Source organism: Colius striatus, chromosome 16 (genome assembly GCF_028858725.1).
Source record: "Colius striatus isolate bColStr4 chromosome 16, bColStr4.1.hap1, whole genome shotgun sequence".
Taxonomy (NCBI): domain Eukaryota; kingdom Metazoa; phylum Chordata; class Aves; order Coliiformes; family Coliidae; genus Colius; species Colius striatus.
This window is the reverse complement of record NC_084774.1, coordinates 16,074,824-16,091,716: the sequence shown is the minus strand read 5'-3', so window position 1 is coordinate 16,091,716 and position 16,893 is coordinate 16,074,824. Positions and strand designations below refer to the sequence as shown.

General features: G+C 56.9%; 1 protein-coding gene across 1 annotated transcript; it reads left to right on the top strand.

The window, feature by feature from the left end:
• Positions 1 to 3,697: 3,697 nt before the first annotated feature.
• On the top strand, positions 3,698 to 7,329 carry SNAI1 (snail family transcriptional repressor 1). Its single transcript, XM_062009068.1, has 3 exons — positions 3,698 to 3,788; positions 4,421 to 4,924; positions 6,149 to 7,329. The coding sequence occupies exons 1-3, from the start codon at positions 3,710 to 3,712 to the stop codon at positions 6,328 to 6,330; spliced, it is 765 nt and encodes a 254-aa protein (XP_061865052.1). The 5' UTR covers positions 3,698 to 3,709; the 3' UTR covers positions 6,331 to 7,329.
• Positions 7,330 to 16,893: the final 9,564 nt, after the last annotated feature.

Genomic DNA, 16,893 nt, shown 5'->3' with positions numbered 1-16,893 from the left:
GCTTGGAGGCCTTTGGGCAGATTCACGGATGTTCACTGGTAAGACAGGCGTAAGAAGGATTAACCTCTCACACAAAGCCACAGCTATGTTAAGTCAGGAACAGCAAATGAGGGACGTGCTCACAGTCCTAAAGCTTTTCTTTGGTTTAAATGTACTAAAAGAGACAACGGGGCATTTGCTTGTTTTGGGGGTGGGTTTTTGTTTGTTTTCCTTCTGCAAAGCCTCATGTCAGAGTTATATTGGTCCGTGTGCTTTGTTCTTCAAAAGGAACTCATTTTTCAGGGATAAACTACACTACTCTCCAGGTGATACAAGCGAGGACTGTCGAAACCACTGTGAAAACTTCCTTTTCCTTCCCCAAAACTCCAGAAAATACTCAATGGTTAGTGAAAACAAGTGTCATCACTACAACCCTGACTCTCTCTTCTAGTTCTCATGTTTGTTCTGTTCTTACTTAGTACGTCAATGACCTTTAAAAAAATAATACAGTGGAGTGTCTGGAAGCTGTTTTCAAACCCCTATGAAATGAAGTTCATTTCCATAACCTGAGCATGGGGGGAATAACCCCCCCAGGGCACTGCAGCAGCTGGAGCAGTGGCTGTCCTGGGTGTGCCAACACCAGAGGGAGGTCTTGCATTTTGGTGAGAATGGAGCTCAAACCTCCTGGCCCCCTGCTCGTCCCAGTTCTCCTCCACAGGGCTCAGGGGCCTGCAGGGGTGTTCAGGGAGCTTACCTGGTCTTGCAGAGAAGGTGTACACCTCATCCCCACACCTCACGGCCAGAACTTCCCTTCGCCCTGTCACAGTCTCAGCAGCAGGAGCTTTGCTCTGCAAGAGGATGTTTGAAATGCCTCGTGTAGCCATAAGGCCAAAGAAGGTAAAAAGAAGAATTTGTGGCAGATTTACTGCTCTGCAGGTGGTGAACATGTGCCTGTGAGCTCCTTGGGCCTGTCCACGTGGGTTGGGGCTGGAGCTGTGCCACCAGCTGGTGGCAGGGCTGTCCTGACCACTCTGAGGCTCATCAGCTGTCAGAGCCCAGTGCCCTGGTGCAGGATGGGAGGACTGAGAAACCACTGCCATTTCCAGTCTGTGAATCATTGCAGAACTTCCTCTCCCCTCTGGTCTCCTGCTGTCTGTCCCGTAGCTTGCTGGCTCACGGGCACAGGCAGCTCAGGTCACTCCCTCCCTGATCTTAGTTTTTCCTTTAGCACATGCACGGTTTTTCCACGCTCAGTGGTTGGAACCGATCTGATTACTAACATCTGAGAATGAACAGAGGAGCAGGCTTTGCTTCTTGACAGAAAACCACCTAGTCGGGTTCCTCGTACCAGTGTCCCCAGTGCAACCACATCCGCGGCAGGTGGAGGAGTGCAGGGGGGGCACTGGCAAGGCACCTGCGGCAGCACCCAGGCTGCCAGCCCCAGTGCTGCGGGGTCCTGTGCCTCCAGGCTCCTGTCAGAAACGGGGTGGACCTGGCCACTGGGATTTGCAACCCCCCAGAGCCTTTGGGGGTATATATCCCCCTGAACTTCAGGCTGATCAGAGGTGACTTGTGCAGATAAACACCTGCTGAAAGCCAGCAGCAGTCCAGCAGCAAAGGAGGGATGGACCCAGCTCCAGAGCACGTGGCTGCAGGGGAAGACTTTGCAAACGTGTCAGGACTCTGCAGGACTGTGTGTGGCTGGCAGGACAACCTTTCCAAGCTGTTCCTGCCCTGGGGAAAGACTGAGAGTGAGCTCAGTCCCAAGCACTGCAGCTGTGGCAGTGTAAAGCTTTGCTCCCCACTTCTGCATTTCATGCGGGTTGTGGCTAAACAGTAACCTGTGGTCAGTGGGGGCTGGTGGAGTGCTGTGTGACGGCTGAGTCACGCACGGCCCAGCACCACGGGCCCTTTTTCAAGTGGCAGGGCTGGGCTCTGGCTGGGAGCAAAGAGGCATTCCCAGCAGGTCCTGTTCCTCCTTCTCCCACAGCCGCCCGCTGCAGACAGCTGTCTTGGCCCAGAGCTGAGGCAGCTCCTGCAGCAGGTGGCTGGATCCATGCCCTGAGCCCTTCCAGTGGGGAAATCCCTGCATGAGCTGGAGGGATGAGGCGAGCTGGAAGACTGCGTTGGTCTTTTTAACTGCCAGGAGGAGAGGATCGCTCCAGCTCTGCACAATCTCTCCCCCAACACCCACTAACAAGACCTGGGCACCTCCCTATCAGTACGTGTCCCGTGGGGAGCAGAAAGCCAAAAGGAGCATGTGCCTCACTGGGGCTGTTTGACCCACAGTGTCATACCTATGGGGAAGGAGTTAGGAGAAGACAAGAGGGAGGAAAAACAGAGGGCAGTTTGCAGCCTGAAACCTGCCCAGCAGAAGGGAGAAGCATGTCCGGGCAGGTGCTCCTGACCCCTGCCTGGGGCCAGCAGGGGCTATGCTGAGTCCATTCCCCTCCCTCGCAAGTCGTTGCCCCTTCTCAGAAGATCCATGACCTGCGGCGAAGCGTGCTCCCGGCGCGGGGCTGTGTCCCAGCACGGCTTCGGGCCCGCGGGGCAAGGTGGAGGCTTGTCCAAACCTGCCCCGCCGTCCCCAGAGCTGGAGCAGGAGAAAGACAGCCCCGCGTGGGGAAACCGGGGATACCCATCACGGCAGGGCGCTGCTGTAGATCTCCCCGGCTCGGGCTGTGCGGCCAAGGGTCTGTCGCACGGCTCCCTGCCCTACGTCCCGCCGGAGCATCGGCTGGTCCCCGTGGGGAGCGCGGCACTGGGAAACGCTCCAGAAATGCCTCGTTCATCATCATCGGCGGCGGCTGGTGCGGCGGTGCCCGGGCAGGCGGTGCCCGGCCAGGCGGTGTCCGGGCAGGCGGTGCCCGGGCAGGAGATGCGGTGGTGCCCGGGCAGGCGGTGCGGAGGTGCTCGGGCAGGCGGTGCGGTGGTGCCCGGACAGGCGGTGCTCGGGCAGGAGGTGCCCGGGCAGGCGATGCGGTGGTGCCCGGACAGGCGGTGCGGTGGTGCCCGGGCAGGCGATGCGGTGGTGCCCGGGCAGGCGGTGCGGAGGTGCTCGGGCAGGCGGTGCGGTGGTGCCCGGACAGGCGGTGCGGAGGTGCCCGGACAGGCGGTGCTTGGGCAGGAGGTGCCCGGGCAGGCGGTGCGGTGGTGCCCGGGCAGGCGGTGCAGAGTTGCCCGGGCAGGCGGTGCAGAGGTGCTCGGGCAGGCGGTGCGGTGGTGCCCGGACAGGCGGTGCGGAGGTGCCCGGACAGGCGGTGCTCGGGCAGGAGGTGCCCGGGCAGGCGATGCAGTGGTGCCCGGACAGGCGGTGCGGTGGTGCCCGGGCGGGCGATGCGGTGGTGCCCGGACAGGCGGTGCGGAGGTGCCCGGGCAGGAGGTACGGTGGTGCCCGGACAGGCGGTGCGGAGGTGCCCGGACAGGCGGTGCTCGGGCAGGAGGTGCCCGGCCAGGCGATGCGGTGGTGCCCGGGCAGGCGATGCGGTGGTGCCCGGGCGGGCATCGCGGCCGCCCCACGGGACGCGTTCATCCCGCCGCGGCACCGGCACCTGCCGCGCGCCCGCCCCGCCCCGCCCCCGCACGCCCATTGGCTGCGGCGCCCGCGCCCGCCCCGCCCCTCCCCGCCCATTGGCTCCGGCGCCCGGGACGGCCCCGCCCCGGCCCCGGGCCCATATGAGCGGGCGCGGCGCGGCGGCCCCGCAGCAGGCGGCGGCACCGAGGCTGCACCATGCCGCGGTCCTTTCTGGTGAAGAAGCACTTCTCGGCCAGCAAGAAGCCCAACTACAGCGAGCTGGAGAGCCAGGCCGGTGCGTGGACGGGCCGGGGTGCGGCGGGACAGGCCACGCACGTGGGCGCTCCGCGGGGTGGTGCGGGGGCTCCGGTGCGGGCAGGAGATCCGTCTCTGTCCCCACGCGGGAGCGGGTGGGTAACTTTTTGTAGGGGTTCTACCGATTTTTCTTTTCAATTCCGTGCACGTCGGGTGGGGCGGGGCGCAGGACGCCCCGTGTCCCGGGATGTGGGGCCGCTCCCGGTACCCTGGGGCGGGCAGAGGCGCCGGGGGCTGCCCCACGGGGTGGGTAAGGGTGTGCGAGGAGCTCCCCGTGACGGGGGCGGGCAGGGTCGCGGGCCCGCTTTGCTCCGTCCCTCGCGGCAGGGTGGACAGGGGTGCTGAGCCCCCATGGAGTAGGATCCTTCGGGGTGAGCTGGGGCTCTGGACCCCTGTGGGGTGGGCTGGAGTCCCTTTGCCCCTCTGGCTCTGGGGTGGGGAGTGGGGTGGCCTGCGATTGGTTCTCATGGCCCTGGAGGTCGCGTGAAGCCCGTCGGGGCTGGGCACCCCACTGTTTTAGATGCAGAGCCCGGTGGGGGTGGGTCGGGGACCCCTCACCCCCGTTCCCACGGGAAGTATCGGACCCGCTCTGAGCGTTGCTGTCTCCCGCAGTGCTGGCCACTCCGCTGCTGTACGAGACCTGCCCGCTGCCTGTCATCCCCACACCCGAGGTGCTCGGCCCCGGCGCTTACTACCCACCGCTGGTGTGGGATGCGGGGCTTCTCTCCAGCCTCTTCCCGGGCGGCCCGGGCAGTGAGGCAGCGGCTGGTGCGGCCCCTGCCCTGGACCTGACTGCGCTCTCCAGTGAGGAGGATGAAGGCAAGAGCTCGGGGCCCCCCAGCCCAGCCTCGGCCCCCGCAGCTGCCGAGCGTTTCCGCTGTGCCCAGTGTGCCAAGGCTTACTCCACCTTTGCCGGGCTCTCCAAGCATAAGCAATTGCACTGCGACGCCCAGGCCAGGAAATCCTTCAGCTGCAAGTACTGTGAGAAGGAGTATGTGAGCCTGGGGGCTCTCAAGATGCACATCCGGAGCCACACACTGCCCTGCGTCTGCAAGATGTGCGGCAAGGCCTTCTCCCGGCCCTGGCTGCTGCAGGGCCACATCCGGACGCACACCGGTAATGCTGGCTCTTGCCCCTCTCCCTCCCTCCCTTCCTTTATCACCTCCAGCTTCCCAGCTCTACAGCCCCCAGCAAATCGGTGGGCTGGATGTTATCTGGGAAGATAAGGGCTTCCCAAACCCGACTTGGCACATCTCTCTAAAATGTCCTTTAAATATCCTCTTGTCTGGAACTGAGCATGGGGTCAAGGCTCAGCTCGTAAATCTGTGCTGCTGCTGTTAGTGCTGTGCCTGCCCAAGAGCTGGCCCACTGGCCGCAGTGTGACAGCTCACGTTGCAGCTCAATTTCATAAGCTGGGGCTAGGAAACTGCTGGAGCACTGGCTATGCCATGCCATGCCCAAAGCATCCCTCCCTCCCCTGCCCGCACCGAGGGCTCCCAGGCAGGTCCCAGGCTCACGTGGCCTCCAACCTGCCACTCCGCTCAGTAGCGTTAGGCTGGGCTGAAAGCACCCCGGGGAGGCTCGGTCAGGCCCGTGGGCAGGTGCTGGGAGCGCAGGGCTGGGCACCCCCTGCACCTGTTGGTGTGGGTCCAGGTGCCGCAGCTGCAGCCCACCCCGCTGTACAATGCATCTCCGGAGCATCCTTTGTGGGGCCGTGGGGACAGTGTAATTGTTACTTGGCACTGATTTCACACCCTCTTATGATGGCTGAAGGAAGCTGGGAAGACTTAATTGTGCTTTCCAAATTGAGCATACGCATTTGTTTCCTCCAAAAGAGTCTTTCTGGGAGGAATTTGCCCTGGCCAGGCTTTTCAATGTGAGCCGGGCGGGAGAAGGGGGAGCGCGGGGATCGGCGGAGGAAATAGCTATACTCGCCCTGGCGCTGGCGCCTTTCAGCCGCTGCCTGCTATGATATAATTAACACATAGTGCTTGGCTTTCCTCCCTCTCTGCAAACCGTTTGCTTGGCTCCAGGCAGGAGACACGAGTATCGTGTCTTCGTCTCTACGTGCAACTGCCTTGCTGCTTGCAGATGTTTCCAGCATTCATTTTCCATGGTTCATAACAGAGGAGTTTTTTTTCGGGGAGTAGGAAATTCCCAAGTCCCTGGCTTTGCCGAGGTGCAGGCTGTACCTCCCTGGGCTTTCCCTCCAAACAAAAACAGCCAGCACTTCTTTTCACTGTGCTCTTCACAAACTTGGGCTAATGAATGGCTCCTCCTTTGATATTCCCCATGTGTTGATGCACTGGTTAATTGGGAGCGTTTCTCTTTGTCCCATAGGTGAAAAGCCCTTTTCCTGTACACACTGCAACCGGGCCTTTGCTGATCGCTCTAATCTCCGAGCCCACCTGCAGACCCATTCAGATGTAAAGAAGTACCAATGCAAAACCTGCTCCCGGACTTTCTCCCGTATGTCACTGCTCCACAAGCATGAGGAGACAGGCTGCTCCGGCTCTCGCTGAGGACTCGCTCCCCCAGGCCTCTCGCCACACAAATACCTATATTATAACTAGTTTCTGTAGGAGTTAGTTTCCTCCATCCATCGCAGTGTGCACCGGGCCGGATGCAGCTCCTCTGGCCCTGGAGACCCTCGCACTCCTCGCTTGGTGCCTCCTGTGCAATGCGAAGGCCTCATCCTTCTCTCATCCCGGTGTCTGAAAGGGTGCAGGACCGGACTCCTTTGCAGAGTGGAGGTGGCAAAATGAGTGTATGAAATTCATGGGACACAGCCCCATACAAGTCCCCCCTCTTGCTGGAGGCACTTGGCCCCTCACAGGGTGGGATGTGCACCCTGGCTGCTGGGATCAAATGTTGCCACCATGTAGCTTGGGGGGGGGGGGGTTTGTGGCTTTTCATTTGATTTGTTTGTTTGTTTTCTTACCATAACCACTTGGTAACTTTTAAGAACCAATCTTTGTTTTTAATGAAGGACAAAATGTTAACCCGGCCGAGTGTATATACGCCGCCTGTAGAAGGTGTAACTATGCAATAATACAGTATCCCAGTAGTTGTGAAGCAGCTGCCTCTCCCCAGCACAATGACAATTTGCAATGCCTGCGAGATTAACAGTGTCCATAAAAGGCATGGGTAGCCATTTCAAACACCAACCCTGTTTACAGAGCAGCTATGCACTCAAGCACCTGTTAATATGACTCTTAACAACTGCTTTTCAAGAGAACTGTGACTAATAGCGGGCACTTGTCAGCCGATACAATGGTGGCCTGTCCCAAGGCTGCCCATCGACAGGTGTGTGCCAAAAGCCCTATTTATGGGTATTGACAGGTGCCTCCTGAATGCATCTTTCTTTGGACATTGTTTTCATGGAATCATTACAAAGAGGATGTTTACATTTCAAAGGTACACTGGTATTTATATTTTTGTGCCACAATTTTTGTACTGATGAAACTTTTTATATAATTATATACAGTTTATTGATATTCAATAAAAGGATTAATTTATAATAGGGTTCTGTGGGTGCTTAGGGTGAACCTGCAGCTGGTGGGGTGGAGTGCTGTGGGGTTAGGCTGCTGGGCTCTGCTCTCCTGGCTGTAGATGAAGGGCAAGTGATATTCATGCAGGGGAAGGCCGACTGAGTCAGTTCCTGGGGAAGGGGTGGCTGTGAATGATGCAGGGTGGGGGTGTGGGGTCAGGCTGCTGGGGGTGCAGTGAGTATCCCTGGCTTCACGTGAGGAAGTGTAAGGGTTTACCCTTTCCCTCTCAACCTGCCCGAGTGGCTGCTGACTCCCCCAAAAGGCTACGGGGGCACCTGTAACCTGATTGTGTCCCTCGGCACTCCCTGGGAAACAGGTCCATGCTAAAGCCCCGGGTGCCTCAATGAGCTGAGCCTGGGGGTGGGTGGTGTGGCAGCACCGGTGACACATCCTCTTGTCACTGCAGAGCCATCAAGCGCAGGTGGGGCTGTCCCCTGCACACCCACAGCCTGGGGAGGGGGGAGCAGGTGCTCTGGGATACCCCAGGTACCTGCCTCCAGCATTACCATACTGAAGCCCCAAAACACCTGCCTGTCACCTTCCTAGACACCTCCAAACTTGAGTGCTTTGGGGACAGTGCAGCTGCCCGTGCTGTCTGCCTTGTCCAGGGGCTGGGATTGCGTCTCTCTCCCCTCCCTCCCCACATTTCCTCGATGCCATCTCCAGTACATTAACGAGGGAATAAAAGTGTGCACCTCCCAGCACTCTTTCCCTTCCAGTACACATCCCCCTGCACCAGCCCACTGCTGCTCGGCTCCTGTGCCTCTTCCCAGGGGCTGATAGGAGCAGGAAGATGTGTGTGGCTGTAAAAGGGAGCAGAGCTCCTACTCAGCCCTTCTTTAATTAAGAGCTCTCCCAGTATAAACTGACTTTCCCAGCCGAGTTGGACTCATTACTTGATTATTAAGCAGGGCAGGAAGTTTTGGGTTTGCTCTTGTGTGCTTTTTTCTTCCTTTTCCCAACAGGAAGCGGGGGAGGGGCACTAATTACTTTCAGCTTTCCATCCATAAAATCCTGGAGCCGCAAAAGCAGCTAAATAGTTAAAAAGGGAAAAAAAAGAGACCAATTTTGAGAAGGGACCACCTGCAGGAGTTGGAAAGACGGGTCGAGGAGTGGGTAAAGCAAGGAGCAGCAGCTCGCTGAGCCCTGCTTGTCGGGGAGGCTGCGCAGGCTTCCCACCAGCCCAGGCTTCCCACCAGCCCAGCACATGGCTTTGTGTCTCTGATATGCAAGATCTCTGGGTTACTGCTCAGCGTTAGTGCCCTGCCGCAGGGGCTGTGCTATCCCGGCTCCTGACTGCCTGGGGAACCTTCCCTGCATTATTCAGAGTGTTGCTTCGTCCCTGCACTGGCACCCACCGGGGAACCCTGCCAGCTCCCTCTCAATGGGCTTCCACTGATATTGGTTAGGCAGGCAAGGAGAGTTGTGAGAAACCTCCTCCTTAGCAATCTTTCCTGCTCTCCGTTGTGTTCCTGGCTTTGTCCAGAGCCTGGCTGGGATGCAAGGCTTTCAGAGAGAAGGTATAAAACGGGTGGAGGACAGACTAGGCTCCACTGACAAATCCCACTGGCATTCAAACACAAATGCAGCCTTAAAACACTGGAAAAAAGAAATGCTGCCTGTTCTGAATCACAAAAGCACAGCCCACTGGCACTTGGGCTGCCAGTGCATCTGCTCCCTTCCCTGCCCAAGCACCCTGTGCCTGGGGGACCCACTGCCTCATGCTGCAGCGTGGGGCAGTGCCTCTGACCTCCCTGTCATGCCCAGCTCTGGACCAGCTGCTGCCCCACTGCAGGGTGATGGATGTGGCCCAGTTCCTCTTCTAACTTGGCTGCTCACTTTCATCCTGCAAAAAATAGTTCTTATTTCTACACTGAGGGCTGTTGGAGTGAGCAGAGGACAGGGACCAACGACAAGCACAGCCTCTCGTTCAGCTCAAACCTGCTGCAGATGCTGGCAGTCCCCTCTGTCCTTTCTCTGCCCTCACACACCTTTGGGGCTCTGTGATGGAGAACGGCACTCAGCAGCTGGGCCTGAGGATGAGTTGCAACTGCTTTTTCATTCCATTTTTAGAAGGAAATCCTCCTTCCAGAACGACATCCCTGGCAACAGTGCCATGGTCCCGTGCCCGGGCAGCGAGTGCTGCTCAATAGATCCAGAGGGTTTGTGGTGAAACCTCACCAGTATTTTCTCCAGTCTGTTTTAATGCCACAGGAACTAAACACACTGTAAAGCAACTGCCCGCAGCCCGGCTGTTTCATCCAGGTAGCACGGGCTGCAGTTTTGCGTGGGGGAAGGTGCGGTTGGGGGGGGAGCGGTGCAGCCAGCGATTAACAGGAGGAACCATTTGGTGACCACCTTGTGTGACCATCTGTAACAGATTACGGTGTCAGCGCTCGTAAAAGCCGGGATTCAATCAAGCGCCCGGCAGGTAGCGGGGTCCCCCCCGCTGGCAGGGGCGGCGGTGCCGGGGTGCGGGCGGTGCCGGCTCCGCGCTGCCGCGCTCCCCGGGCGGCGCGGACACGGCATCCCGCGTTTGAACTCTGCCGGTTAATTTCCACGGACCTCCGCAGGACCTTTAAACAAGCACGTACGTCCCCTCGGCTCCTGGAGCCTTTTCAAAGGCTCTGAGAAAACCACAAAGTGCCTTTTCTTCCCAGAGAGGACTAGGGCTTTTTTTTTTCTTTCACCCCCTCTCTCTGACCTAATGTCGAATTAAGGGTGTTTGGAAACCCACCCTGCTGTGGGTTCCCCCCGGGCAGAGAGCTGGGGCAGACCCACGTGGAGATAACGGGCTGAAAAAAAGCTTTAAGGCTTCTACACCACTGTTTGAAATCATCCTGTGGACATCTAGAGCATCCTAGAGGGGACAAGAAGGGAAGCAGATGGATTACAGCCACCTTTGCAGAGGCTTCATCTGCTTGGTGATTTGGAAGCTGCAGTTCCAAAAGCTGCCTTTTTTTACCCCTTTCTGTCCCCATCTCCCTTGAGGATAGGCACAAGGCATACCTGGCCCGGGTGCAAAGTCCCTGACAAACTCCTCATGGGGCATCCCAGTATTGGGAAGAGGAAAGAGGGAAAAAGAAGAAGGCCTGGAAAGCTTAAACACAAGGAATATGCTGAGCTCATCTCGCACTCAGCTGAGCTGGGGTCTTCCTGCAGAGCTCACCCTGAGGCAGGGAGCTGGCTGTGAGTGGGGGAGAGTCCTGCCACTGCCTCCTCCAACCTCCAGGCCATAAGGTAGGAAAATTTTTCCTCTTTCTTCTCCTGTCACAACAAAACTGTTTGATAGAAACGTTCTTTTCATGATCTCCTGGATCCCCCACAGCCTCCAGAGGAGAGTTTCCAGCATCTGAGCATGCAGCCCCTGGAGAAGGCAGCCAAAGCTCAGCCCCTACAAAGTGTAGCAGCCTAATTCTTTTTTTGGCTCTTACCTTACCTAGAAAAAGCTGAATAAACAAACAGAAACCAGGCAGGATCCAGGGAAAGGCCCATTATTAAAGTCAGTTGCTGGACGGCTGTTTCTGATTTGGGGAAGGGAATGACTGGAGCTTCACAGCAGAAGCTGGGATGGCTCATGGATTATCAGCAGGGACAATACAGAGATACCTGTGACTGTGGGAGGCCTTGGAAGATGGGTGTGTTTACCCTTGCCTGGAGAAGGGCAGCAGGTGCTGGTGCAGGGCTGAGTGAGCCCCTGTCAACAGGCAGTTCTGGTGAAAGCCTCTGTCCATTAACAGCTCACCATAAGGAGGGGGTTCACAAACAAGCTGCAGGTGTAGCTATTGTTTTTCCAGCTCTGGGCTATTGACAGGAGCAATAATCTCAAATTAATCTTTAATCAGATGATGAACTCACAGCATGGAGCTGAGGAGGTGCGAGTCTTCCCATGGAGACAAAGCATGGCTAATGTGGAGAGAGGGAGCCCTGGGAAGGGATGTGAGGCTGGAGGGTTCAAATGAAGATGATTTCTGCCTGCAGATGCAGGCACACTGGATTGCAGCATCACTCTGGGTCTGTTGATGGCTGCACTTGGCTTTCTGAGGGCATTGTCTCTCCCCAGCCACGGTGCCCACGAGCATCTCCCTGCCTATCCCTATGCTGGCCAGACAAGGGGCAATGTCCCAGCAAAGCATCAGCCACCTGCATCTGCTGTAAATCTTCCCTGCAGAGGCTGGCCTTCTCCTGGGCCAAGGAGAAACCCCATAGGGTTGAGAAACATCTTCCCAGGGCTGCTTCACCCTACAACTATTGATGTCCCCTGCACAAAGGTCATGGCAGTGGCCGACTGCAGCCATGGGGGTGTGGGAGACTGCAGAGGAATGGACACGCTTGACAGTGTTGTGGGTTACACAGTTGTTTCTCCTCTTTCACTCCCAGCCCATCCCAACTGTGGGGAAAAGTTTGGGGGTCATTGGTGCTGTCCCCTCAGGGGGTGCAAGGTCATGGGGTGGGAGTCTGTCCCCAGCCAGTGCAGGCAGATGGGACCCTGAGCAAAGAGCTCAAAGCAGCCATGAGCCCCTCTGCAGAGACACCCTCACCACAGCCTGAGTGCCTCACAGCACCGAGTTACCAAGGAAAGCCATAAAGCCGTTACGCTTCGTTCCTTCACCTGGGGACGAACACACACCCAGAGCAGCGACCGGCCGCCTGCTCACAATGCGAAGCGCCGGCGGTAGCTGCCTGTGCCACGGCTTTACAATAGCAATGCTGTGCTGTAACTTGTTGGAGATCTGCCTAGAAAATCATCAGAAAGTATTTTAAACCCAGCATAACATACATATTTATGGATCACCTTCTGTTTTACTGGGCTCCCTGAAAGCAATGCGAGGCCTGTTTTACTTGTCTCAATAAAAAAGCTCACGTTTCACATGTGAGGAGATTGGCGTCTCCCGAGCTAATTAATCTGGGTTCCCCTCCACCTCCGCATTTTCCACGCAGGGTTATGCTGGCGACACTTTGTCTGTGGCAGCTCCAGGGAGGACGGTGCTGCACATTAAACCTCCTTTGCCGGCGATGTGCTGGAGGCAGAGCGGGGCAAGGCGAGGAAGTGGCGGCGTGTCGCAGCACAGAGTCATGGCCTGTTATAAAGAGCTTCAAGGGCCTGCATTATGTCATTACTCAATTAGCCTGTTGGTAATAGCACTTCATTAGAGAGACAGTTCCTATTCACTGGCCCTAATCCACTTTCTAAAGACAGGGCTGGAGCCATTGATGGCTTTTCCCGCTTTCACGATGAGGCAGAAAGAGGGTTTGGTGGGCAAGACGTGGGAGCGGTCCCACTGCTGTGCCAGGACGGCCCCCTGACACCCTACAGCCAAGGCAGGGCTGGCAGCACCCAGTCCTAGCAGCTCGAGGCTGTGCAGGGGTGCAGAGCACCTGCCCTTCTCACCAACCTCAGAAATCAAGGTTGCTCATCAGGGGAACACAAGAGTTTTGGTGTCAAACCGTAGACAACCACAACTAGGGATGTGACCCGTCATCACACAACTGGACATGATGGGTGAGCTGGTGACAGGGATGCTCCTGGGGGACTAGCTGCAGAGACAGACACCATCTGCCCAGCCTGTGCTTCAGTCCACAGTGGGGGCAGAAAGAAAAGTTACTATTTTTATCCTTTTTTTTCTTTTTCTGTTGTTCTCTTTTTCCTGCCCCCTCCTCCGCTCAGTGACACGCAGGGCTCGGTGGAAACCGAAGCGGGGTAGGAAGTGGCGCGAGAGCCGTGTGCAGGAAACCGATGTGTGTCAGGGAAGGATGTCAGTGCTGGTGTGGGACTGAGGGGCCAAGAGCCGGCCTGGGACCTGCCCCTCCACCCCCACCTACTCACCCCCCCGCTGGCAACTCACCGGTGAGAGGGGCAGGAAGCAAAACGGAGCCCTTCCTCTATACAGAAATGTGTCTGCTTCCATTCGAGGTGGTGGCAGAGCAAACCTGGAGGTGCAGGGAGCTCCCAGCCAGCGCAGAGCTGCCGGGTTGGGGTAGAACCACAGAACTTGGAAGTGTTCCCCATATCCTGCCCACTCTGTTGGCTTCAAAGGCGGTGGGGTCCTGCACCCCACAGGGACGCAATGCCCCAGATCCCTCTACCACGACAGTCAGAGCATCCTCAGTTCCAACTAGGGCTTGGCGCCTCATCCCACTGCAGCCCCCGTGGGGCACCAGCCACAGGCACCTTGGCCACCCCACATCCTCCTTCCCTGGCACACCCATCAGCCAGATGCCCCTTTCGTGCCTTGTTGCTGCAGGAGGACCTGGGCTTGGGAGTTTTCCCTCCCCCATAAAAAAATAACCATTGCTCAGACTTCAGAAAGATGCAGCCTAAGCACACAAGTTATTTTAGATCAAAAGAAGTACTGAGGTAGGAAAGTTTACTGCCCTGGTTACGGCAGCTGTTGTCTGTGATCAATATCATCCAAATTTCCCCCCCAAAACCTCAGTTCACAGCAATAGCTTTCTATCACCACTTCCACTGGGCTGGAGGGCAGCAACGTGGGGCTCCCATGTACTGGAAAAATTAACAATTATTAGTACTTGTGACTCAGGCAAGGACCTGAAGGATAGTTTTAAATGCAGACACTGTGGTGGATGCCAACTGGTTTCTCTCACAGCCTTCAGAGTATCCAGGGAGCCAAAACGGGCTGGTACACGTCTGAGGGACAGGAACTGCAGTTCTCATCAGCTGCAGGGGAGGAAGGGAAGGCTGGGGCATGACACACCATCACCCATCGGAAAGTCCAAATCTTCCACAATTTAAGCAAACACCTTGTTTTCATTCAAACCCTTTTGCCATTTCATAATACTGGCTACCTCTCTCTGAAAGGAAATAGCTGTCCAATAAATAAAGGAAGGTGGGAGGGAGCATGGGGGAGGCTGTGAGCACAGGCAAGGCAGATGCAGAAAGGTTTTCCCGATATGCTCCAGCTCAGGGCTGGAGGATAACATCAATAAGCAGAACAGAGAGGGGCTGCAGTGCACACCGGTGACAAGGGATCTTGATGGGATCTGCATGGTGAGTCCAGTGTACTGAGCCCTGAGCCCAAGTTCCTGGGTACCCAGGGCTGTTTCCCTCCTGCAGGAGGAGTCTTGGAGGAGGGAGGACCTGCACAAACACTTCCTGGCACTGAGCAAGGGCAGGACAGAGTACTGGGAGCATTCTGGCTCCAGCACCCACTCTGCATCCTCAGTTGTGGCGCATCATCTCCACAGGCACCTTTTCCATGCACAATGGGGAGTACCATGCCATAGCTGCAGCTGTAAGAAGCTCTCCACAGGACAGGAAGCAGAGGTGCTCAGCAGATAAGACAAGACACGAGATGGGGCAGCAGGACCAGCACCTTCCCAGGGGACCCTCACCGGCAGCTCCACAGCACCCACTGGCCCTGCAGACTGCAGGTCAGGGCTCTGCTGGCTCTGAGTTTCTCTCTGCTGGCCTGGCCTCAGAACTGAACCAGCTCTAGTTACATCTCTCCAGCCTGCAGCCCCTATTTTATTTCAAAACCAAGCTGTGATGGGAATGAATTATCTCTTCATTTTCGTTTTCCCCCTGTCTCTGCTGCTGGCAAATTAACAGCTTCCCTTGATGCCAAATGGTCTGCAGTTTATCTCCCGAAGCATGAGCTTCACTCCCAATCTGCACTGGGGAAACTTAAAGTAATTGCAGTAAAATATGCTGAAATGGTTCCAGTAAGCAAAGAAGTCAAACAAATAGGGACCATATGCACCATGCCAGTGAGAGGCACCTCACAAAGATGCTCTCACTTGCAGTGCTCCAATCCCACCCCAAGCTGGTGGCATGGATCACCTGCCCTGCACATGACGCTCTGCTCTAGTGTGAAAACTTTCTGCAGGGGTGGTTTGCAGTGCCCAAACCTGACTGGGTTTGCAGACTGAGTTTTGCCCACAAGCTTGCTGGGTGTCTTTTGTCCAGGGTTTAGCTGTCTCTTGGTGCAGGGTGGAGAAGAGCTAGTTGCTAACCCAGGGAGCTGCTGCTGATGGGTATTTAAACTGTCTTCTGGGCGCAACACTGCAGGGAGGATTTCCAGTGTATTGTGAAGGATTCCTCACAAGGGTCCCCTTTGCTGTTGTGCTGTGTGGGGTCTTGCTAACATGGTTTCATTCTAACTAAGGCAGAGGCTTGAGCTGCCTTAGCTGTGCCAGGCTTGGCTGCTTCGCTTCCCATGACTCATTTTCCCCCATTAAGTGGGGTGCAGACACTGCAAGGTCTGTCAGCCCCCAGCCAGGCTCCCAGTGCTGAGTCTGGGGTGTGTTGCCAAGCAGGATCTGGCCCCAACCTCACATAACGAAGGTCTGCCATGGCCTTTGGCAGCTCTACGAGGGCAGAGGCAGAGGAAAAGCACCCCCTAAACCAGACAGCCCTGGGACTCATGATCCCCGTGCAGCCCAGCCCTGCCTGGATATGCATTTTGAGTGCCCTCACAGTGCCTATTGATGAGACCAGCCCTGCCTTGCTGCTCAGTCTGCTGGGGCAGCCAGTCCCTATCCTCTTCCATTAGCAGCTGCCTTCATTGGGTCCCTGCTTTACATCAAGGAGCCCCAGTGCAGATCAAAGCACTCTGAGGTTTCCCTTGCACAGCCCAAAGTGCTCTCAGGAGGCAACATGCTGCTGTCAGCAGCCCCTGGCTGTGGGGATGGGGTTATTCCCACACCACCACAGCCACCTCCTGCTCAGTGCTCATCCCTCGGGCAGGCGCTTGGCTGCTCTGCAGCCCGCGGCACCATGCGGCTCTGAGCTCCCACACCAGCTGCCTGCCACTGTGCCGGGCTTTGCCACGCTCCCCTGCCCTTGCTAAGGCGCTGCAGGGTTTCCTCCTGCTTGGCATCACTTGTGTGTGTCTGTGGGTAGAGCGTGGTGCCAGTGCTTGGTGTGGCAGTGGTGATCCTCGCAGTGTGGGAGCTGGAGAGGGTGGTGAGGTGCGGTGTGGTGTGGTGTGGTGCGGTGTGGTGTGGTGTGCTGTGGTGTGCTGTGGTGTGCTGTGGTGTGATGTGGTGTGGTGTGGTGAGGTGTGGTGTGGTGTGGTGTGGGCCCTCCTAAGTGCCTGTTATCACCGAGTGTTGAGGAAAATACTGTGATTAGACAGAAAGAAGGAAAATAATAACGGCCAATGCTTCCAAAAGTAATGTGGGGAGCCTCAATTTAGAAAGCCAAAATTGAGCTCCCTTGAAGAGGCTGTTTTCCAGAGGCTTCTCCAAAACGTCTGGAGGAGTCATCCACCATTTGGCACCAGTAGCTTTTGCTGTTCCTGCGAGCTGTGGCTGGGAGCTGCTGGTTAAGCTGCCTGCCTGGCGCTGGGACTGCCCACCTCTGAGCAGTGAGCACTCATCTCCCAAAGCTCTCTGGCTTTCAGACAGGTCAGCATGTGTCAGCAATACTGGGCTAACGTTACCCTGGGTTTGGGATGTTACCACAAGTGAGATTTCTGAAAATAGTCCCTGGCACCACTCCACGCTGCTGGGCCAGGCCAAGCGTCTCTGAGACTTCCTTCCAGCCCTAACCCCAGTGGGAAGAGGAGCCTC